This window comes from Caenorhabditis elegans, chromosome II (assembly GCF_000002985.6).
Source record: "Caenorhabditis elegans chromosome II".
Classification (NCBI taxonomy): domain Eukaryota; kingdom Metazoa; phylum Nematoda; class Chromadorea; order Rhabditida; family Rhabditidae; genus Caenorhabditis; species Caenorhabditis elegans.
In genome coordinates, this window is record NC_003280.10 from 10,156,480 (window position 1) to 10,180,042 (window position 23,563).

At 38.5% G+C, this 23,563-nt stretch overlaps 4 protein-coding genes and 1 non-coding gene across 9 annotated transcripts; 4 read left to right on the top strand and 1 right to left on the bottom strand.

The window, feature by feature from the left end:
* Positions 1–1,040: 1,040 nt before the first annotated feature.
* daf-19 (RFX-like transcription factor daf-19) lies at positions 1,041–12,867 on the bottom strand (the record flags this gene model as incomplete). 5 transcript variants are annotated; one of them, NM_001026969.4, is made up of 12 exons in its annotated part: positions 1,042–1,608; positions 1,659–2,529; positions 2,586–2,798; positions 2,847–3,188; positions 3,266–3,342; positions 4,318–4,449; positions 4,498–4,564; positions 7,018–7,099; positions 7,833–7,907; positions 9,662–9,828; positions 11,595–11,783; positions 12,775–12,866. In NM_001026969.4, the coding sequence occupies 12 exons, from the start codon at positions 12,840–12,842 to the stop codon at positions 1,474–1,476; spliced, it is 2,418 nt and encodes an 805-aa protein (NP_001022140.1). The 5 variants fall into 5 exon arrangements, with proteins under 5 accessions (NP_001254236.1, NP_001022140.1, NP_001022139.1 ...); NM_001026968.5 differs by lacking the exon at positions 7,833–7,907 and having other exon boundaries at positions 1,043–1,608; positions 12,775–12,867; NM_001267307.5 differs by lacking the exons at positions 9,662–9,828; positions 11,595–11,783; positions 12,775–12,866 and having other exon boundaries at positions 1,041–1,608; positions 7,833–7,973.
* Positions 7,027–7,047, top strand: 21ur-13428. The gene has a single exon (NR_051585.1).
* A 1,921-nt stretch (positions 12,868–14,788) lies between the features above and the next one.
* gpd-4 (Glyceraldehyde-3-phosphate dehydrogenase 4) lies at positions 14,789–16,019 on the top strand. The gene is made up of 3 exons (NM_063791.8): positions 14,789–15,323; positions 15,376–15,808; positions 15,857–16,019. Exons 1-3 carry the CDS (start codon positions 14,801–14,803, stop codon positions 15,924–15,926), a joined length of 1,026 nt encoding a protein of 341 aa, NP_496192.1. The 5' UTR covers positions 14,789–14,800; the 3' UTR covers positions 15,927–16,019.
* A 424-nt stretch (positions 16,020–16,443) lies between these two features.
* On the top strand, positions 16,444–17,867 carry wbp-11 (WW domain-binding protein wbp-11). Its single transcript, NM_063792.2, has 5 exons — positions 16,444–16,818; positions 16,867–16,981; positions 17,029–17,192; positions 17,239–17,280; positions 17,416–17,867. Exons 1-5 carry the CDS (start codon positions 16,446–16,448, stop codon positions 17,799–17,801), a joined length of 1,080 nt encoding a protein of 359 aa, NP_496193.1. The 5' UTR covers positions 16,444–16,445; the 3' UTR covers positions 17,802–17,867.
* A 301-nt stretch (positions 17,868–18,168) lies between these two features.
* On the top strand, positions 18,169–23,561 carry gsox-1 (C2H2-type domain-containing protein). Its single transcript, NM_063793.8, has 7 exons — positions 18,169–18,222; positions 18,451–18,664; positions 18,717–20,548; positions 20,828–21,795; positions 21,991–22,917; positions 22,966–23,025; positions 23,076–23,561. Exons 1-7 carry the CDS (start codon positions 18,195–18,197, stop codon positions 23,181–23,183), a joined length of 4,137 nt encoding a protein of 1,378 aa, NP_496194.2. The 5' UTR covers positions 18,169–18,194; the 3' UTR covers positions 23,184–23,561.
* The last annotated feature ends 2 nt before the right edge of the window (positions 23,562–23,563 follow it).

Sequence of the window (23,563 nt, forward strand, 5' to 3'; positions counted from 1 at the left end):
AACCGTATTTCTTCTAATAGTATTTCATCCGACTACCTTACTTTGAGAGGTCATATCTTAATTTGTTTTGAAGGTTTCAGTAAATAATTAACTACAAAACTATAGAAAAAGAACTGAGAAATATATGTTTAGTTGAAAATTTTTGAATAAAACAAACGACAACGGAGACATAGCCTTCAAAATTAAACAATGTGCGCAATACTAATAAAGTTGTATAATCAAACATTGTATAATCAAAAACCCTGAATATAAACTTTAAATTGATTCTCTGTAGGTACATGGCGTATGTTTCTGCCTAGTGTCTGCCTGCCTACCTACTCCCTTCTTTTCCGGGACTTTGGCAGTAGGCAGGGGTGCCTACGTAGAATGCTCATTAGTCTGTACTTCAAAATCTGAAAATAAACCTTTTAAAAGTAAATGTTATTCACAAGATTTTGGTCAATTGTATTTTAAAGGGTAGACATATAAACTTGTTGTTATTTTTTAGTTTTCAGTTCCCAGTTCAATTCCAAAATTGTATTATCTAGTGCGCAAAATCTAATTTTGAATAAAAATTTCAAAAACAAACAAACACATCACAAATTTACATTTTGTACCAAAACTTTTACATTTTCATAGCAAAATATTATTTTTGTGAGTCAGGGTACACATAAAACACATCTTCTTAGAGCTCCAGACAGTAAATATCTGAAAAATTCAAAAACATAAATAATTAGTAGGCTATGCTATGTTTCATTCGAAATTATTTGAACACTGGAACTATAAATAGAAAAATGGCAACTGAAAAAATATTAGGTTTTCAAACAAGTTTGCATAACTCAACACAATGGGAGAGGGTTTTTTAGTTTGTACTTTCCTTCTGGGTCGTTCAATTTTGAGCCACTCATTTGCTCTTCTAAGTTTCAGCTCATTTCTGTTGCAGTATTTCTTCCTGCCAACATCCACCCACTCATAGTCAGTAGACATCTATTTTCTTGTTCTCTTCCCAAGAACTCACTTTAACCTAATTTTTTAAGCATATTTTCTACCAAAAATAGTCAATTTGTACCACAAAAACCTTTATGAAGGCGAAAATGAAAATGAAAACCAAAACATTTCTTCGAATGAAGTAGGTTGAGAGGAGAGAAATGCAAATCACAAAACATGAAAATAGGGGCCAAATTTCGATAAATAAGGGGAAATATCTCTTGGCATTATTATAGAATTTTTAATTATAATTTTTTCTGAAAACGATAATCTGACTGGAAATTGGCATTGTATATCACTAGGGTTTGTGTAGAAGAGATCATAGGGGTAGAAGCTTTCGTGGAAAGCAATTTGTGAAAACAAAATGAATTGAACTACAGTGCTAATTATGTCACAGTTTTTATCCGGGAGAGGGGCAAGATGGAGACGGGAGACTAGAATTTTAGAACATTTTAGGAGAAGTGAGATCTATGGTAGAAAATGGAGGTGAAAGAAATTGAGAACTTTTTACAGAAGACCTGCTTTCTCGAGGTCAAGGTCTTCGTCATTGTCATTGGCTACCACTATGTATTCCTGAGGGTTTGTAGTCAACGGCCAGTCCTTGTCGGCACGAATTACCGTGATGAGTTGTTGTTTTCCGGCCTGAAATAGATGTTCTTATAGATAATTCTTTATCTTGTGAATAAACTCACTTTAGCAATTTTCGACTCAATTAAATAATACATGTAATCATCGGCCAGCAACCTAATCAGAGTGAAAGATCCGAATGACATGGCTGATCGCAAAGTCAGATCCCGAATGATCATCGATGTGTAGAAACTCCAGTTGAGCAGAAATTGCTTTCCGACATTAGCAATCACGTTTGCCGGTTTGTCGTGATACTTGGCGAGCACTTGATCCACAATACTTTCCAGCCACTCGGCCCATACCTCCATTGCACTCATCCGTTGAAGGTTATGCTTGAAGGCGTTGTTCACATGGTGCACCATGACACTATCGCAACCACAAATCCATCCGGCTTGCTGGTGGACTGTGTTGATATCAACTCGAATATAGTCTTGATACATCTGCTGAACTTGCTCTGGTTTCATCAAAACTCCACGAGAAGCGTGAGCCAAATGATTCAAAGAAGTGTATCGTTTGAGCCCTTGTTGCAAATACTTGATTGCCTGGATCTTCTTTTTTACGAAAAACTCTCCGAGATTTGCGAGCATCAGCGATTTCCTCAAGTACACATCAATATTTTTAGCAAATGTTCGGCACGTCTGGGTCATTCCTGTGGAGAGCTCCGAGAGCAAAACGTTTGGGATAAGAGTATCGACGATGGTTTGGTACAATGCAAGGTCCACTTCAATAATGTAGTCTTGAACTTGATCGAGTGTACAAAGAGCACTAATGTGATCTCGATCAACTCCAAAGTTTCCGGACCAAAATTTGCTCCAAGTGTCTTCTACTGATGCAAAATCAATGTTTTTGATCAGAGCCAGAATTTCTCGGCACAAGATTTCGTAGATGTCAATCAAAGAGTTGAGCTCTTCCTCTCCGACGCCAAGTTTTCGGAATCTGAAAAAAATTCATTTTTTATTTTTATTCAAATATGTGGGTTCAAAAAAATGTACCCAATAGTAGCCATCAGTGCATCCTTATCCGGAAACGGCACAATTGGAAGATCAATCTTTCCCATCGCGGCTTTATCACTTTCAGTTACTACATACGATACTACATTGTTGTTATGTAATGGAGCAGGTTGTTGCGTTGATGGTATGACTGAGTGGACGGGGGTATGCTGTATGGTTTGTTGAGCTGGAAGATCCATGCAAGGAGAGACGCTGCTGAAAATTTAAAATTAAAATTAAATAACATTTTCGATATACACTAACTCTCTGCAGGATGATGACGACGATGAGTTGTCCTTTCTCGCTCGTTTATCCGGAATCTCAACATCCATATATTTGATTGCTGCCACCTGGTTTACCGTATCAGCATACGCATCTCTTTGCGGTAGCTGCATTGGCGGAGTGTATGTGTTTTGAATGATTTGAGGCTGTGGATGCTGCATGGAATGAAGCGTTGAGGAGTCCTTCAGACGGATGCCATAGTAGTGGTACTTCGAGTTGCCGCGGGTGCCCAGCCGTCGGGTCTTGAGGTTGTGGAAGACGGATCGGATGAGCTTTCCGAATGAGGCAGCGTTCACTGGATCCATTCGATGTTCAGCGCAATGCCTGAAAATAAATGGTATTACAGTTTAAGGTTAAAGAAAACCATAATTACAATTGGAATGAGACATGGAAATACTTACTTTTTGTAGTGATCGTAGAGTTCACATCTTGGCAGCGACCCTTCTCCAATCTCGTAATTCTCGAAGAGCCAGTTCACCTGAAAACCAAGAACATACAGTGTGTGTTTTAACCAAACTCTTATATTCTACATATATGTATTCCCTAATTCATTAATAAACTCACATGAAGTTTTGAATCAGTAATCAGTCCGTCTAGCGACGAACCATCGAGCAATGTCATGAAGCTCAGTAACAGATAACCGCAGAGCACACTCTCACATCTACACGCATATGCTTTTTAAGCGATGTCACACCAAATAAAAAAAAGAGAAGAAAAATTCCCCCTTCTTCGTCTTCTATCTCATTTTTCTCATCCTCTTTTCTCGGGATGAGAGGTAAACGAAGAGATGGATGATGAACACACGAAGATGGTGGTTGCTATTGGCAGCCAAGAAAAAGATGTCTTCGTGTTTGTTGCATAAATAATATGCCAGGAAATTCGAATGTGAAAAAAAATTAGTTGAAATAGTGGGCGGCGTTTGGTCCGTTCCACACAAAAAGAAAAGTAGCGAATAGCTAAAAAGAGTTCAGGTAAGGAAAAGGGTCCCCACTTCTGCTCAAAATTGCTCGACACAAAGCTTCCGGTCGTTATAACTCAGTTGAATGCACCAAGAACTTGGAGAGCTAGAAGCTTATTCTTTCTTCATAGCAGCATTTGGTTCTAGTATTTCTTGAAATGTCATCACATATCTATGTAACCATAACTCCACCTCTTTTGGCACTTTGAGTGATGAAAAGACAAATTTATTTATGTATTCTCTGAGATCCCGAGATCCCAGAAATTTGAGCGGGTTGCCTAGGTGACAAGTACTTTACGATTATTCATTTTCTGGATATAGATAGAGTGAGTGATGAGGTGAGAGCCAGAAGTAAAAATAAGAAGATACAACATGTTTCGGCTTTCCCGAGCTCTCACATCTTGAGCGGATTATCATACCTCCCATCATATTCTTTTTACTTATCCCTTACACCTCCTACTCCCCATTTTATTATTCTTTTGGTTTTATTCATACCGTTGCGGGGGAAGCTCGTTGATTGTTCGGCAAGTTGATCGAGTCTGCGTCGTCGATCGAGACCGGGGACTGTGGAGCAGGGACCAAATATGGTGCATTGTCTTGAGGGCTTGACTGCATGTTGTTTGAATACTGAAAAATATTTCAACAATTGTATATAATATTATAGCTTTCACTCACCTGATAGTACGGCGCATAGTTTGAATCCGGAGCATAGAGAGTGTATGTGCCATTTGGAGTAACCGCGCTGCAAACAAGCATTGTTAAGGAAAAATGACTATTGAGAGAAAATCTTAGAGGTGGAGACCGTACAGGTGGTAAGGAACTGGTAATTATGGTAAATGTCTCGAGTCTGGGGAGATTTTCGTTGGAACGCTCAGTGGTGCGCATAAGCCACCTGCTCTCGGGTTTCTAATTCCCTCCACGGTAGTTCCGGTAAATGGCCGTTCACCTTGATGATAAATTCATTGCTACTTGCCATACTAGAAACTGACTTGTCTCCATAGTAGAATTTGTAATGTTATGAGACGAAGACGACGTCTTCCAAAAAAGGAAGATGTTACATGACAATAGAATCCTGGGGCAACAGTAACCAATGGAAGCCCCGAGGAGCACCCAGCACCCAGCGACTATTCATTCATTATTTCTAGCTACGACAAGACTTCTTCCTCTAACGAACCTGTACATGGTATTGCACTGTGGTAGGTACATGATTGTAAGAGAATTAAGCTCAGGAGAATATGACGAGTCAACTGTGAGCTCACTGGCTCGGCGGTGGCCGTAAAGCTTATTCTTCTGCTTTGTATAATACGGGCAAAACGCCAAAAAAAGCCATTAACGATTCAAGGATGCTCCGCGTTTCGTACACTCTTCTCATTCCAACCACCTCAGCCCTGTCTCCGTTGTTCGTAAAGGGCACTTGTCCGCCCCTTTTCTTGTTGAAACTATGGGCGCCGTCATGGTTACAGGTGCTCGGGACTCATCACCGTAAAATGTCTCATGCTAAATGGGCCACGGGATTTATGACTTTGCACAAAAGAGCTCCCGAATTTTATTTTACGGAAGAGTTGTAGAGTTTGTGATCTTGTGTGACTCAACACAGGGATGATGAATTGCCGTTTTAGTAGAGTTTCCGAAACTTGCCCGAATCACTTCCTCAACATACAACATCTCTTAAAAAATTGTAGGTGTATGTATATATATAGAAGCGATCATCGCTGCCACCATAAGTCTTTCACACTCTTCTAGCTTGTGGCTTGTGATGGCTGCTGTTACCAAGACGATCGGACGGTTACCAAGACAATTAAGCGTATGTATATGTGGTCGGGTAGAGCCCACGGTTGCCCGGAGAGATAAGCGCCTACTTCTACCTCGACGTCTTCCGAGGCGGCAGCAGTTGCTGGCTGTTTCCATCTAGGATTTTGTCGCTTCTTCACTTTTACTTTGCGAATGACTAAAATTTGGATGACTTCTATCCAGGTTAGTTGTGAACCTAATGAACATACAACATGGTTTTGGTTTTCCAGAACCACAGGTTAGGGCTCCAAGTGGGCTAATAATATCCCGCTTTGAGCCTAACATTAACATTTTCTTTCTAGTTTTTTGTAGAACTTCTTCCATCAAATTTCTCACTGAATAGTTACACTTTTCAGTTAAGAATATTTGAACAGCTAGCAAACTTCATAAGCACCCATCTACTGGTCAGTATAGAATTGCCAAAACATAGTTTTAAAGCGGGATAGCCTAAATTTTAAAAAAAGTCAAATTTCTCTCTCACTAAACAGTCATTGGTTTTTAACCGAACAGCTAGCAAACCCCATTAGCACTCAAGGCTACAATAAATCGATCGTCCTTCGCACAATTCTTCCTGCCACTCCACATTACCATTTCTCTCTTCAATGAGAAATATGTGTATTTTTCCAATCTATGTTTTCCATAACTAATTCATATATGCATGACAACCTCTTTTAGCTTCTCATATCACCACTTCTTCCAACGAGTCCGCGGTTTCCATCGCCACCGTTGTCAAGCGCAGGCGCACTCGGTTCTTTAATCCTCATTCATTGTGCAAAACGATTTTTCCAACTTATATAGCACTAGAGCAGTATTTACACATCTTGATGTCATCCGGTATCCATGGGGTCGTCGTCGTGTCCACCCGGATCTCCTTGGGAACCGTTGACAGTGGTGGTGGTGGTGGTGGTGCGTCTGCCCCTCATCTCGTGTCACCTTGGAGATGGTCGTTTCCTCCTTCGCGCCTCCACACACTTCAACTCGGATCTATATATCTCACTCTCTCATTTCGCTGCCACCACACACCGTCCAAACCACTTGCCTCATCATTTTATTGCTTTCACTTGAAACTTTATATTTTTCTTTTCTCTTTCTTAGCTTCTTCCTTGACTTAAACCTGAGATTATTACCTGAGATTTACCTGAGATGTTACATAGAACATAGAAGACTGATGACTTATTGTAACTCTAGAATTCTGAGATTTACTTTGAAAAACTTTCAGCTCTCACTATAACTGCTAATGAGGTAGAGTCTAGAAAACTAGGTTCTAGATATTACCCTAATACAAATTAATCAACTGTTTTCAATATTTTTAAGCTCGGGGATGAATTAGCTTCTTTGCCTATATTCATTATTTATTTTTAAGACTTCACGTTTCAGACTCCCCAATTATATTTCACAACTCACTTTCCATATTCAATTTGATTATAGTCGAATTCCTCTCGCGTGCCATTCGGATCGTCTGTCGAGTGTTGGATGACCTCCATTTCTGAAAATTTTCGAAATTTAAATTTTTAATCATCCTTCTCCTCAAAATTCCATTATTCTCTTCATTCTTCAACTCAAAGTGCTCATGAAATATTAAACGCGGTGCTAGATTGTTGTTTTCGACCTACGAATAATCTCAGGTAGAGACAGAGCCGGCTGCCTCAAAACCCAATAATTACCGTTTGGAGCAGACAAAGGCAGAGGAGGGGGAGGAAATAGATAATAGATAATTAGTGTGAAGCTTTATTTTATAAGCGACAGCCGCTTGGCTCTATAAAGAGCACAAAGGCCTTCTTCTAATTGGTCTACCTTTTACCGCTTCCCGTACACCATCAAAAAAAATTAAGTTTAACACAAAAAAATCAAATCACAGAGGAAAAGACAGATAAGCGGGCTTATAGTTGGCGAAAATTCGCCCAGAACGGAGATATAGAGTACGTGGTGATAAGAGAGATAAAGCCGCAGAAGGTGTGCTCGGCGAGGGAGTTGTGTGTGTGTATGTGTGAGAAAGATCGATAGGCTGTGTGGGGAAAGTGTGCCAAAAATGGGGAAATGAGTTCTGAGCCAATATACACTGTAGAAAAAATAAATTCACATAGCTACAGGAGAAGGTCTAGTAGAAAAATATTGGATTTGAAGGGGGTTTTCTCAGATTTAACAAGCACACATTCATACATATACCCTATTATTTTGTAGGCCATTATCTTAATCACATAACAAACCAATTCACTTACCATCCTGCGACTCCTCTCCATAGGCAACTGAGCTCGAGTGCAACGATATCTTTGTAGGATCTAACATCACTGACGCTAAATGGAAGATGGTCATAGTTGGAGAAGGGCTTGTGATGGTTGTGACGGAAGCCGTAGATTATGAGGGACAGACGGGGTGGTTATAGGGGTTCAAAGACATATACACACACACGCACACACGCACCAATTAGACAGGAGCTTATGGCTGATTTAAGGTGAAGCTCGTTAGGGCCCCGCCTTTCCGGTATAACCTGGACGGGAGGGACACTGAGGTACCAAAAATGTGCACAAGGAGCAGAAGCAGGTGTGAGTCGTTAGGGCACTGTGTTTCCGTATTCTGGTATTTTCCTAATTATTCAAAGGCCTAGAACTCAATAAGAAAGAAAAGTAGAAGGTATGGTTTAGATACCTAATGGCACCGGAAGGAGGAGTACCTCAAATCTTACGGAGGCAGGCAGGTGCTTGCCTTAAAAGCGAGGCCCATTACGTCTGTGAGCCATAATCGTCGATTTTACTCAATTATTTTCGCTGGCTTCTGAATTTCACTCAATAGGGGCAGGTGCATTCGGATGGCGAACTGACTTAATCTCGCAACTGCTCTCCCAACATTTTCTCCTATTTTCGTCTTATTAATCTACTCGATAATCGACCATGGTTTCGCTTATAAGGTATGTCTCGTGTTTTATTTCGTAGGAAGAATATTTATGAGTGACATTTTTCATATTTTCCTCATGTCCTATGCCTAATTAAAATTGGATTTAAACTAGTGTGGTATAACTAGAACTTTTAATTGACACCTTACAATTCAAGATTTAGGTAGATAAAAATTTTCTAGATAATACTAACAATTTAGACATTAAAAGGAAAGGAATAATGTGTCAGAGGGTGTTATACCAAAATTTCAACTAGAATTGAAATGTATATTCTCTGAAGTTAAATATGCTCAAAACGGTGTCAGGTGATAAAAGAATTTGAAATAATTGAATCGTTAATTTAAAGAATTCTCGCATGATTTATAGATTTTAAATTTAAAATATTCATTATTAGATTTTACTTATAATAAGATTCAATGTGTTTTAATGTCTGTTTCTCCCTATCAACTTTATATAACTTATTTTTCTTATTAGAATTGAACCTTCAATGCTTTACCTTTACGCCTTAGATGTATATCCGCTTTCTTTAGTGTTATCAAAAATTGGTCATTTATTAAAAAATAGAGAAATATTTTTCAAGTGTTTTGTTAATTGAAAGTTTTTTGATAAGCCCAAAGAGAGCCGGAATAGAAAAGCAATAATTTTTCAAAATTTTGTATTAGAAGTTTCCTAGATCAAATAAGAATCCTACCTTGGTCAAGCCCAATTTCCATTGGCAGAACACTTAAAAATTCTCCAGTAAAGTCACTTTCTCTACTATTCTCGTTTTCCACTTCGACTTCTTCTTCGTAATCTTTTTCACCGAGTAGATAAACTGACATATTCAGATAGTTCGTAGTACAAATGGGGTAGACAAAACCTCACACAAATGGTTCTTCGTATTCTGCGATTTAACAGAGAAAAGAAGTGAGCGTGAGAGCAGCAAAAGGAGCCATATGTGGGTATGTGCATGAAGCTGTGCTATTATCATATCTCTAGGTTCTCTTACTTCCTCTAGACTCGCCACCACACCTTTGATTATCTATCCGTCCGTTATCTCATATTTATTTTCTTTTAAATTTTACGGGTATACTGCGTCGAAAACTAATTAGTCAAGAATCTGCGCGAGCTGGCCTCATCATTTCTGGCAATGCCAACAGGTGGTTGATTGAAACTCACCATCTCCCACGGTACCATCATTTAGGTTAGAACATTGAAATGAGACTGGCAATGATTTCTTGAGCATCTTGATATTTGGCTTCACATCTTCAGGCTCCATTTTCTTACGAGGTGTTCCAGACGAAGAAGACCTTGTGCTTATTGTATTGTGAGTTTCTTTTGATAATCTGAAAATTTGAACTACTTGTGCATTAAATTTGACTCTAGGATTTGAATTTTAGCATGTCGAAAAGACATGGGATATGAAAAATTAACAAATAAACTAAATAGTAGTAGTATGAGATGACAAAAGTGGGGGGAAGCGGATGCGAGGTTTTCATTATTCCCCGTATCCATGGAAACGCAGAAAGGGACTCCGAATCGGGCTTCTGTTATCACTCCACCCACTCCAAGCCGACAAGCACACCACTCCACCCGCCACTAGTTCTCCTCTTAATTGGCACGAGTTCACGAGATATTTTGGAATTTAGAAAGAACTCGTGCTTCTTCTAATTTACCTTTAATGTGAGTTTTTCTCAATTTTCAATTTCACTATTACTAATTCGGAATACCGAATTCCCTCTATTAAAGTTGCACCCCCTGCAAGCCAATCGAAAACTTGCAGCATCTAATCATCTTGAACTGACTTTTCTTGAGCTGACACCCCCGAATTTTTATTTAATTTTGGAGCATTTACAGCCTAATATTTAGCAAATTACCAAATTTACGGAAACAATTTTTTGTCGATTTCCAAAATTATGATTGGCAAAAACTGAGTTTTTTAATCTCAAGTTTTGACTGCAAATTAAAAAAATTGGAATTTTTCCCTTTAACCTTCAAGTTCTGTTTTTATTCATCTGCATTTGTTTTTTTTTTCCGACACATTATTTTGTGGATTTTTCTAATTAAAGATCACATTTCTAATCTTATCCAAAATCATTTTCCATCAAGCGATGTGATCAGATTTTTCTTTTAAAAAATAGGAAACTTCAATTATATTTTGTGGTAATTCTGGTACTTCAAACATTCGGAAATAAAATCATAGTCCTAAATAAGTTTTCTGTTCTTTCAGAGAATTGTTTTTAAAAAATTTCATTGATTTTTTAAATTATAAAAAAATTAAGAATTCTGGGAATATTTTAAAATCGTTCTCGTATCTTTAAAATATCATTGAAGCTTTTCTGAACAAAAATAAAACTTCATTTTCTCAACCAATTTCATTTACTTAAATTAAATAATTGTCTGAAAACTTTCAGACAGACTTTATATGTTTCAATATGCTTGTATGCAGCTATAGTAAATTTTTTAAACTCAAATCGATCTGTTTCAGTTTTTGATTAAAACTTCAGTTAAAATCATTTTTCCATACAACTCCTTTTGAACTGTGCACTTTTTCAAAGTTTGGAATATTTCAATTTCAAGTTTTCAAAATTCTATCTGTTACTGTAGCTGATAATCATGTTATACTTTAGTTTTTTTTTTTTTAATATTACTAATGTTTTGAAAATCCTACATTTTCATGTAAAATTTAATTTCCTTTTCTTACTCTTTTATCGTTTCATTATTTTTCGTTGTCGTTTTATTCCAGCTAATTTGTTTTTATTTTCAGAAAACTTCCCGCTTTTGGTCACGTTCACACACCGGGTGCTTCACCATCTTTTTCATAATTTCTTGTTCATATCTTTGTGCTCTTCTTTCTACTTTCTCTCACTTTGCTCTTCGTTTTGGGTCTGAGAGTATAGCATAGACAAACCGACCACTACTCTACGCTAATTTATGCCCTCGCCAATTCTCCAGAGAGAAAAGATGCAAAGCCAGGAGCAGATGAAGAGAGAGAGGAACCAAAGTAGAGAGGAAGTGTGAAGATGAGAACGTTAGTTCCTCAACTTTAAACACATTTTACAAAACGCTCCATTGATAGTCAATTTGTTGGTTGTTGAAAGAAAAAACTTACGATTTTGAATCTTTGGATGCAGATCGAAGTTTTCTTTCTCCAGATGGATGTGTTTCTAGAGGCTCTTCTTTAATCGTTTTTTCAGACTTTTCAGATTTCTCCGGTGATTTTTGATTTTCGACATCTTTAAATTTCTTCCTCCAAAGTGCATCAATATCAAGTCCTTTTCGCTTCCTTGAAGGAGTCTCTCTGAAAAAATTGGTTATTGTTTTAAAGTGACCACAACTTTCAAAGCTTCAAAAATATTTCACAAGATTATATACTTTGCCAGCCTTCAAGAAAACCTAGGCCTGCTTGGAGCCTATTGTGCGCATTTTTAAAAGACCTTTCGATAAATTGATTGATTTGAAAATTAACTTAAGAAGTTCGGATTAAAATCTACATTATCAAAAACATGAAAATACCGGAGTTCACGCAAAATTGCAGTACATTTCGATAGGCAGGCACATACACCTAGAGCCTTCTTGCCTAAGCATAAACTGAATTATGTCCTAAAGAAATACATTTGTAGAAAAAAAGCCAAATATCCTAATTAAACACTACAAAAATTTCGATTTTTTTTTTGAATTTTGAAAAATCTGAAAACCTTCCGAAGTTAGTAAATTGCCAAATGTTCCGAAATTGTGAAATTGATGCCGGTTCAAATTTCTAGAACGTTCTAATTAAAATATAAAACTCGTAGAAATTTTGATTTTTTTGGTCGATTTTCAAAATTATGACAAAGTTTTCACCACTTTTTTGACTGTAAATAAAAAAAACCAAAAGTTTTGCTATAATTTTTGAACATTTAAGCACTATAGTAGTTGTTCTACGAAACGCATTTTTCAAAACTGTAAGTTTCGGTGATTTTTTTTTTGAAATATTATACATTTATTTTGATAAATAAAGTATTTTTCCTACTTCCTTCCTCATTTACTTAATTTTCTTCTTTTTTTTCTTAAACAGTTTTTTTCTTGTCATGTCACACTTTTTTTTGCTGTATCTTTTTTTTCTCCAATTCAATGTTCCTATGGCCACCCAACGACGACACCGTGTGAAGGTCATTCATCTCTTTCTCGAAAATGGAAATAATGGGAAAAAAGTGATGGGATGGGAGAATTTGATATGATAAGATATGGGGTTTTTCTCGCACAGGTGGTCGTACAGACTTTCAGCCGATTTTTGCAGATAGACTACTCACATCTTCACGTTTTTCTCGGCTGCACTGAGCACACTGCTCGTCGATGGCACCGGCTCCTCATTGGTCATGACTTTCTTCTCTGCCGCACCACCCCTGAAACTAGACATTTACAGAGAGAGACCCAGACGATGTTGCATTTAGTCTCTTGGATAATTTGGAAGTAGTTTCCATGGAAACCAAAATTGTAAAAGAAGCCGAGATGAAGCCGGAAAAGCAGCTAGAGAAAAGCAAAGGTGGCCTAGAGAGAGAGTTAGGGAGGGGGGAACGAAACTAAGTTGCTGCGTCGATAAAATATGTGCGGCAGCGGGGAGTGTCTCCTCGTTGCCTGGGGGAGTGTACGTGAGTGAGTGAGAGAGTGTCTGTCTGTGTGAGTGTGTGTGGTGCGAGTGTGTGTGTCTCAGTTGTGTGTGTGTTGTTGTGGGTGAAGAGATGGGACGAAAAGGAGATATGTGTGTGTGCCTAGGGCCCCTCTCAACAATGGAACATCACTTCTTCCCTGCTTCTCCTTCTTAAAAGTATTTCTTTAAGGGCCCCCGAGGTTGGGAAGAAGGTGGCTCGGCGCTTGCATAGGAACGGAAGCTGAAAACTAGGACATATTCCTCACAGACTGGCGAATCTGAAAAATAAATACCGTAACATGTATCAGTATCACAATAGTTTTTTTTTCAAATTTCAAGTATTTCAAGTAACATGAAACATTCAACATGTTTGAGAGTTAATAATATAATATACCTAGGTTACTTATTTTATTAAATTTCCTTCTTCAAACATACCTGTTAAAAACAATCAGACATCCCAAAAAAACTCTGAAATGTTCTGTCAAAGTCATGTTTAAAAGTTTGAAACTACAAAGATGTTGCAAGAATACGGTCTTGCAACGATCGGAAGTTTGTTACTGAAAGCTGTGAACCGCGACAATTAAGAACTATTGTAGTTACTTATTAAAAATGTACACTCTTTTTTGGAGAAACCGTTTAAAAATTCAAGGTCGTGTCGAGACCTGATACTGTATTTTTGCTTTATAAATTGTAATATTCTTAATCTGGATGATTAATACAGTTTACATATTACCGGAACACAAAATTCTAAAAATTCGTACTGTGCAACATATTTGACGCTTTAAATATCTCGTAGCGAGAACTACAGCTGTATACAGTAATTCTTTAAATGACTACTGTAGCGCTTGTGTCGATTTACGGGCTCGATTTATGAAATTAATTTAATTTCGAACAGCGACATTCTTTTTTCATTCGTTTCTCATTTTTTGCTTAATTTTAGTATTCTATAGATAAATAAATTATTTTAATCCATTCGAGCCCGTAAATAATATGCATTCTCAGAATTTTGTGTTCCCGTAATAAACTATGAGTTACAATTTTCGATTTCAAGACATACCGTACCCAAGTTTATCAGAGAGCGGCACAAAATCGGTTTTCCTGTTGAAAATAGCTAAAAATCAACAATTATTGTCTTATATCCATAGATATAAAACAATGCATATTATATTTATTTTTTTCTTCAGAAAAGAAACGAAAATATTTTATTTTCACATTTTTATATTCAGTTTTTGCATAGTTTTTCTTTTTTATTTCTAGATTACACTTAAAAGCTGATAAATTTAGTGTTATTCTCGATTTTTCGGAATAAAAATTCATTTTCAATAATTTTTGATCTTCTCTTTATTTTTGAAGAAAAATTATTGATTTTTTTCCACCAGAATTTTCAATTTTAAAGGGATGACCAAATTTAAAAACCACGGGTCTCGCAACGAATATGAAAAATATTTTTGCGCTTTGCAGACGCGCACGAGCGGCAAGTTTTCAATTTTCTGCAGTTGTTCACCAATCTAGATTTCTTTTTCATCATTTATTCTCTTTTTCTTCCCGATGCGGTTGATTTTGCTTTGCTCTCTTTGCTTCAATCTGAATTTTCGCCATTTTTATTCAGATTTGTTCCTTCTTAAGCTATTACTTCTTGTGAATCTTCCGTCAAAATTTCATTCAAGTTTTCTTACAGACTCAAAAAAATGTCGAAAGCCAACGTCGGAATCAACGGTTTCGGAAGAATCGGACGTCTCGTGCTCCGCGCGGCTGTCGAAAAGGACACGGTTCAAGTGGTCGCCGTCAACGATCCGTTTATCACAATCGACTACATGGTCTACCTTTTCAAGTATGACTCGACCCACGGTCAATTCAAAGGAACTGTTACCTACGATGGAGACTTTCTGATTGTCCAGAAAGATGGCAAATCATCGCACAAGATCAAGGTCTTCAACAGCAAGGATCCAGCTGCCATCGCATGGGGATCAGTCAAAGCCGATTTCGTTGTCGAGTCTACTGGAGTTTTCACGACAAAGGAAAAGGCCTCTGCCCATCTTCAAGGAGGAGCCAAGAAGGTCATCATCTCTGCTCCATCTGCTGATGCTCCAATGTACGTGGTTGGAGTAAACCATGAGAAGTACGACGCTTCGAATGATCACGTTATTTCTAACGCATCGTGCACCACCAACTGTCTGGCACCACTGGCGAAGGTTATCAATGATAACTTCGGTATGATCATCATCAAATCAATTTGTTTTTTTCTAATTTATTTTATTTTCAGGTATCATCGAAGGACTCATGACGACAGTGCACGCTGTAACCGCAACCCAGAAGACAGTCGATGGACCATCCGGAAAGCTGTGGAGAGATGGACGCGGTGCTGGACAAAACATCATTCCAGCTTCCACTGGAGCCGCCAAGGCTGTGGGAAAAGTCATTCCGGAGCTGAACGGAAAGCTCACTGGAATGGCTTTCCGTGTCCCTACACCAGATGTTTCCGTCGTTGATCTGACCGTTCGCCTCGAGAAACCAGCTTCGATGGATGACATCAAGAAGGTAGTCAAGGCCGCTGCCGATGGACCAATGAAGGGAATCCTCGCCTACACCGAAGATCAAGTTGTGTCGACTGACTTCGTGTCCGACCCTCACTCGTCCATTTTCGATACTGGAGCATGCATTTCGCTCAACCCGAACTTCGTCAAGCTCGTCTCTTGGTAACCACTGAATTTTTAAAAAATGTATTTTAAATTTATTTTTTACAGGTACGACAATGAATATGGATACTCGAACCGTGTTGTCGACCTCATCGGATACATCGCCACCCGTGGATAATTCTATCAGGATCTTTTATGTATAATCCATGTATTTCATAGCTATTTTTTTTATTACAGTCATCATTGAATAAACCTATTTTTCTGGTGAAATCTAGTACTTTTGTCGTGATTTTAGAAAAAGATTGAAATGACTTCTAAAGTGAATGTCTATTGGAATTCGAGACCTAACCTTTAAATTTAAAGTTGCTTCGCATTTTGATGGTGCGAACGTGGACTATTGATAGTGTTTTGTGGTGCGTTGCGGGCTAAACCGCGACGCCTCTGACGATCTTGCACCCAAATAAATTAAACGTATTTTTCTGATTAAAATTAACATTTCGTCTAGAAAAGCTAATTTTGCACTCATTTGAAAATAATAGCATCTTTCTTTTTTTTAATGAATCCATTTCACATCCATTATCTGATACAAATTTTATTCTAGATGTTTTTCCTAAAGCTCCTCATTTTTCGAATATCTGTATTTAATTCGTTTTTTATTTCCAGAACAGCTGTCCTAAATCATGTTTTTTTTTCAGAAATGCCGTCCATCAGTAAAACGAAAAGCGGGGAGCGCTATCGAGCGCCTACCGATCAAGCTCGTAAAATGGATCGAAAAAAGGAAAACAAGAGAAACAAAAAAGACAGGCAGCAAATAAGACAAGCTATGGCGAAATACTGTAATCTGGATGAGACAACGAGCAAACTTTTGGCATTAGAACGGCAGATCCTTGGATTAGATCCTCAACCGTTCCATATCGATGTTCTCAGAAAGAAGCAGAAAGTGCTGACAGATTCGATTAATAAAAGACGGATGACATTGCAACAGGGAAAAGAAGACGCTGAATTAAAGAAGTTTAATGACAAAATCAATGCATATCAGTCAGATTGTCAAAAACTAGCTGTTCTTGCTCGTAAGTATCATTTTTCTTTTTTTTTATAAATCACAACGTTCATTTTAGAACAAGCTCGTCTTGCCCGCGAAGCTGACCCGGACATGATCCCCTTACCAATGGGAGATGTTTCTACTGCCGGACCTGAAAGAAATAATCAACTACTTGCTCCTGCTATGATAAAGTATGTTAAATAAGTTTTGAGAATTTAAATTTTTAATTATTTTTTAGACGTAAAGTGGAATTTCAACTTCCTCCTAGACCTGTTCGTGTAGCTGGACAAAAGCCTCCTGGGCCGCCTTGTGGATTGGCTCCAAATTTCAGTGACAGCGAAGAAGAAGAAGAGGAAGTGCACGATGATCACTATGACGACATCGATCTTGCGCCCGTACCTAGTAAGGAGTTAATTTCTTAACGAAAGTAATTTTTGAAAAATTTCAGTTCCCGAATTCGACAACCCGTACCAGCCAATTCATAGAAATTGTAAGTTTTTATAGGCCAATTCCAACATTTAAAATTCTTACTCCCTTTTGTCTGGAAATTTTCAAGAAATTCCCACATTAAAAAAAATGTAATAAAAATTATGTTTTGCAAATAAAATTATGTTTTGATTTCCAGACGGACCTCCATCCTCATATAACTCAATGCCAACCAGAATGCCGCACCATCATCACCACCATCACCCACATGCGAGTTCTCATTACAATCCAATGGGTTTCCAAAACCATCACGAAGAAGCTGTTATTTCGTCGGCTCCACAAATTAATCGCAGTAATGAACCTGCTGCTCCAGCAACACTTTCTGCTGCTCCTGAACTACGAAACTTACGACGAGAAACTGTCAAATTAGTGCCGGCACAATTGCTCCGTCGTCCAGGAGACAACAAGACTATCGTCCCACGACAAGCGGCTCCAGTACAAAGGCGACCGGAGGTTCAGAAGCAAGCAAAAAATACCGATGAAGCTTATAATGATTTTATGAAAGAATTGGATGGTCTCATTTGAATTTGGATACTGTTACGAGTTTTCTTTTTTAATTATTGGCGTTTAAAATAAAAAATTATTTCTAGTTCCACGATATTATTTTCAGATTAACTTTTCAATTGCTTGTTGTTTAAACATCAAATCGCTTTGATATTATTTCTAATAAAAAACGGGTATCCCCGCAAATACGTTCGCAATGTTCGCAGAGAAAGTCAGAGACGCAGAAATGCAAACAGTGCGAGAGTGTGCGTCGGCCATGAGAGAAACGAGAGAGGCATCCGAGTCTCCCACTTTCTCTGCCGGTCTCACCACGATCGATCGCGGTCTCGCAACGCTCTTCACTTTACAGTTTCCATTCAGCTTTTCCTTTTAAAACTGTTTCTTCCAGGTTTCGCCTGAATCTCCTAACTAATAATGACAGGCAGAGGCCATTCCTTGAAAGGTTAGTAAGCAAATAACAGAAAAGTATCACAGAAATACAATTTCTCGCAGAAAAGGTATTGCGAAATCAGAATAACTTTGAATTGAAGATTTTCAAAACATTTTCTTTAAAAACGGAAGATTTACAGTGATTTTTGAACAATAGCAGAAAAACTGTAAATTTAATTATTTGGAAAAAGCATGGCAACTTTATTTGTTCTTCCAAAATTAAAAAAAGCCAACTCTACAGGTGTAGCACATTCAAATCCCGATAGTTCTTCCGACAGTCGACGGGGCAGAGGGCGAGGTACCCGTAGATCGCAACTTCCGACGACAAGCCATGCCGATGAGCAATCCGAAGAGCACGAATTCAGAGAAGACGAGGATCCAGAATTTTTGAATGAAGATCACGAAGATGATACTTTGGTTGAAGGAGATGATAGATCAGATATGGATAAGATTAAGTGAGACTTAATTTTTAAATCGAATGCTTATTTAATCAATCTTATTTTTCAGGCAAATTCAACAACAAAAAATGATGATTGTCACACCGATGGCTCAGAAACGTACACGTGGCAGACCACCTAGACAGAGGACTTCAAGCCAAGCTCAGATGCCTGACGATCTCATGGATGAAGAGCTGATGAGTCAAGATTTGTTGGAATCTGGCCCACTGGAAGGTCCGGGATCGTCTGATCGTAAGCCTGCGCCTCCTGTGCTGGTTGGACGAGGCTCGCGGGCTCGTAATGCTCCGAAAAAGCTGAACGATTTTGTGCAGCATCACCAGTTAGCGAATAAAAAGATGCAAATTCAAGAAATTTCGATTCCACTCCCACTTGCTCCAAATGCGGGAATTGAAGATAATATAGAGCCACTTATACCAAATGATGCTCACATTGAGGAAGTTCGCCACGAAGTTGTTGAAAAAGATGTTGTGAAATCAGTGATAGAACGTGATCGAGATGAAGATCAAGAACAAGAACATGCGTCGGTGGCCGATCCAGCTGGTCCTCCTCCGGCACCAGCACACCTTGCGAACAAAGCCAATAGTAGAGGCCGTCCAGCAAATCCTATTCCACCACATCGACGTCCTGTGCCGAAAGATCTTGTTCCTCCTGGCTTCCCGAGTTTGAAGCGAGCAAGTTCTCAGAGAGATCCTACACCAATTAAGAGGAAGGACACAAGGGAAGTCGCTGAAAAAGTGCAAGAATCGCATAGGGATCCCGAGCCAAACGATGCTCCACCTTCGCCACTTTCAATGTCAGAAGTTCCAATTGCTGCACATCAAGTTGAGATTGAAGATGAAGTAGTGCAATCTGGATCTCCGATTGATATAGTGACGGAAGTGGAATCCAATGATGGTCCTCCACCAATGCCACCGATGCTCCTGCAGCAGCAATCATCTCAAGCTTCTTCGTCTACTGTACCATCAGCTTCTCAAGGAGTTACCGTACCATCCACTGCATTAGATGCCACAAAGAAAAAAGAGCGTGAAGCTGGAAAAGATCTCCCATCAGAACATTTTCCAAAGGAGAAAGCTCGTCATGTTTCCACAAGAGGACTACATCCATACGTATCCGATAAATCTCATATTTATGACGTACGAGATCAAGTTCTTATACATCCTGAAGATATGGAACAACAAGAACAAGATGCAATTGCTCAGCAAAGAGTTTTGACTCTTCAGGGAGGAAATTTCATTGAAGATCGTATTGGTAGATCTGATTTAATGGAAGATGAAGAAATGAAAATGATGAAATCAATACAACCACAGCAATATATTGTGGAGGAAAATGGAATGAATGTCGTTTATGAAGTTGATCCGAATAGTGTTATTGAAGAAGAAGAACAAGTAGAAATTCAAGCAGCAGAGCAACAAGCTGAGCAATATGTGATGGATGAGCACAGTAAGCAAGGGGAGATGGAAGATGAAGAAGATGACGATCTTCCACCACAACTTGTCCCAGAAGGAGTACCAGAAGATGCAGTTGGAGATGATGAACGTGACGAACAATCACAAGAGAAAGGTCTGGCTGTTGATGAGGATGGTAATTTCGACTTTAATATGATGGACGAAGGTGAAATGATTCGATTGCAATCTCCTGGCGGAAGAGCACACGAAGTGCGTTTTGCTCGAGATGTTCATGGAAATTCAGTGTTTATTGATGAGAATGGGCATATTGTGGAACTGGTAACCGATACAGGAGCACTTGTGGAGCCGCATAATATGGTGGAGCAGGAACAGCAAGTGATGCAGGAAGAGGTGGAACAAGAAGATGTTAAGAATAAACAACAGATTCGACAACATCAGCAGCAGCAACAGCAAGAAGTACCAGGCGGCCAAGAAGGTGAGCTTACACTGAATAACTGGATAAAGGTGGACTACGGCCAGTTGGGAAATCATTGAAACCCATTCAAATATAATGCTAAAATTAACTAATTTTAAATACGCTAAAAATTTGATTTTTTTCGATTTAGCAGACCTTTTTTGATTTCAAATCAAAAAAATTCCAATTTTTTAAGAAAAGTTTTACGATATTTACTTATTTAGCATCATATGTATGAACGTAGTCCACCTTCAAATGTGTTTTTAGTTTCAAAATGCTAGCTAAAGAAAAATTTTGCAGGAGCCGGCCCTGTGGATCGTGGAAATTTGGAATTCAGCTTTCTGGACACGAATAATATTTGCTGTGGCCTTTGTGGAGAAATAGTTGTCTATGATAAACTTCTCACGGAGCATCTTCCAACTGCTCACCCTGAATATCTTTCACCTGGAGTAGAACTTGAAGAAGTCCCGTACGACAGTTGGCTTAAAACACGCCTGAAACAAGAGTCAAAGATGATGGAGAACGGATTTCGTCACTATGATGATCACGATGGTGGTGGATTTGGTGGAGCTGTCAGACTCTACTCAAAAGGAATTCGACAAATGAGAAAAGTCAGTCAAATTCGTGTAAATGTCAATGAGATGACATTGCCGCAACTGGAAGTTGCTCTGAAAAGAAAGCTCGTCGAGAAAATGGGAAGAAAAGTTCCAGTTTCCCTGGTAGATCGACTTCACGCAAGATGTGATATCTGTCAAGCTGTGGTGTCATTAAATAAAAAATTCGAAGTAATACACCTCGTTCGTCACTTCAACGCGTGGCATCCTGCAGAACATCGATGCTCTCAGGATTGGCGGGATCCGGGATCAGCGACTACTAGCACTTCAAGACGTCCACTTTCACTGAGCGATTTTTCTGTTGTTAGCACTGAATCCGCCGATCAAAATAATCTGCAATGCATTTGGTGTGGAATGATGATGGATCGATCAGCGCTTGGAATGCATTTCTCAGAAGTTCATGCTCAACAGATTGCGGTGCCTAATTGCTCGCTGTGCCTTCAGGAGATGGTAATGACTGCTCGATTAATGGAGAAATACGGGGAAGACTTTGGAATTAGTCTTCCAGATGAATTTCACCTTCAATGTTCCAAACTAAATGCGAAATACAGCTCGGAGAAAGCTATGGATAAGGCTATAGACAGACATTTGAAAAGAGCGAAGCCTGGAGTTGATCAACATGATCCAGATGATTCGCATGAAGATGCAGAAGCGGTAAGAACATTGGAAGTAGTTTGTAGCCGATTTCACTAAATTCTTAAAGATAAAAATTATTTAAAAAAAGGGAAATTCTCGATTTTAAAAGGCGCACTTTTCTGCGTCTCCATAATATTAGTTTTAATTATTTTAACAGAATTTCATTTTTTTAGTCATTTTGAATCTCAAAAAGCAAAATATAGTTTCTTTCAGATCTGCACCACAAACAGTCAACAATCATTTGGTCGCCGCAATCGTCTGAAGCGAAAGTTTGTAAAACCATGCTTCCGACAAATCTGTCCCAATAATTCATCGTATTTCGAACCAAAATCTGCTTGTGAATGGAAGTGCCGTCTCTGCAATCGTAACGTTTACGGTGCTGTAATCTCTGCTGGAGCTATCAAGCACTATAAAGAATTCCATCCAGCCGAAACGGAGCATATGCAATATGAACTTGTCAAAGCACGTTTAGAGCGAATCGGTGATGGATCCATGGAGTTTGTTCATCCACAATTGGTTGAATGTCTGATTTGTAATCTAACATATGCTCTTCATAAGCCTTTCAATATTTGTCGTGCTATTCGCCATCTTCGTCTCAAACATCCTGAAGTGATGCCTGAAACTGCTGGAAAGCCAATCAGTGGCGCTGAAATTTCTGAAACTACTGACCTTCAAACTACAATCAGACGACCTAATATTCGATTTGGTGACACTATTACGGATCCAATTGAGCTGGAAAGATTCCGAAAAGATAATTTCGATCAGCAATTTGACAAGGTCCAAATTGTCTTTGGAATCAAGAAAAACAACGAGCCAGCTTACATTTTGCTTATGGAAAATGAGAAGATGGATTTAAAAATGGCACAAGAAATGGCTGGCAAAGTGCAAACAGAGGAAGATACTTCACAAGAAAGTCGATTCGATAGATTAGTTGGAAGAGATGAAACTCCACAATTCGAGGAATCTGAACCATCTACAATGTTCCGCGAAGAAACCAAACCGATGGCTCTTGAATTCCCACAACAGATTGTAGAAGAAGAAGTTGAAGAAATGGAAGAAGTTCCAGTGGAGACTGAGTTCATTCCAACATATGACGCCAATAATCCGGATCATGTGCTCATTGATGAAAATGAAATTATGGTATGCTTTGACTCCTGATTTTCTGATATTTCATTGAATTACTTTCAGAACGACGGCAACTACGAGATGATCCAGGAGGGCGAGTATCAAGAGATTGAGGAAGATAGAGTATGTCTTAATTTTTGGTTTAATTTCAAAAAACATATATTCAATTTCAGACTGTCCGTTACCTCACTGAAGATGAAATACGTGAAGCTCAGGCACGTGGAGAAATACTCGAATTCGAGGAAGGCGAGTATGTCGAGGAATATGCCGTGCAGCAATGATAGTCAATAACGACTTCTCAATTTTTGTCATAGATTTTTATTTGCTTTTTCTAATCATCATTTCTTATCCCCTGGGTTATGATATTTTAATATCTAGTTTTTTCATTCTTTTACTTTGTTCCAAATTTGAAATTCCTTTTATGTTGACCTACATTCTCCCATCTTTTTTATTACCGGTCCAGAAAGTGTTAATGACACACAGCTGTCTACACTATCTGGAACGGTAATATCGTGCCAAAGCGATCGTTCCGTGAACACTGCAATTCCGTACAGTCGGGACCCCTTTTGCAACTGTACACAGATCGATCGCTTTGTCGTTAAAATAACCTAGTTACCAATTCAATACCCCATCCAATATATGAATTTAATTCATGTTCTGC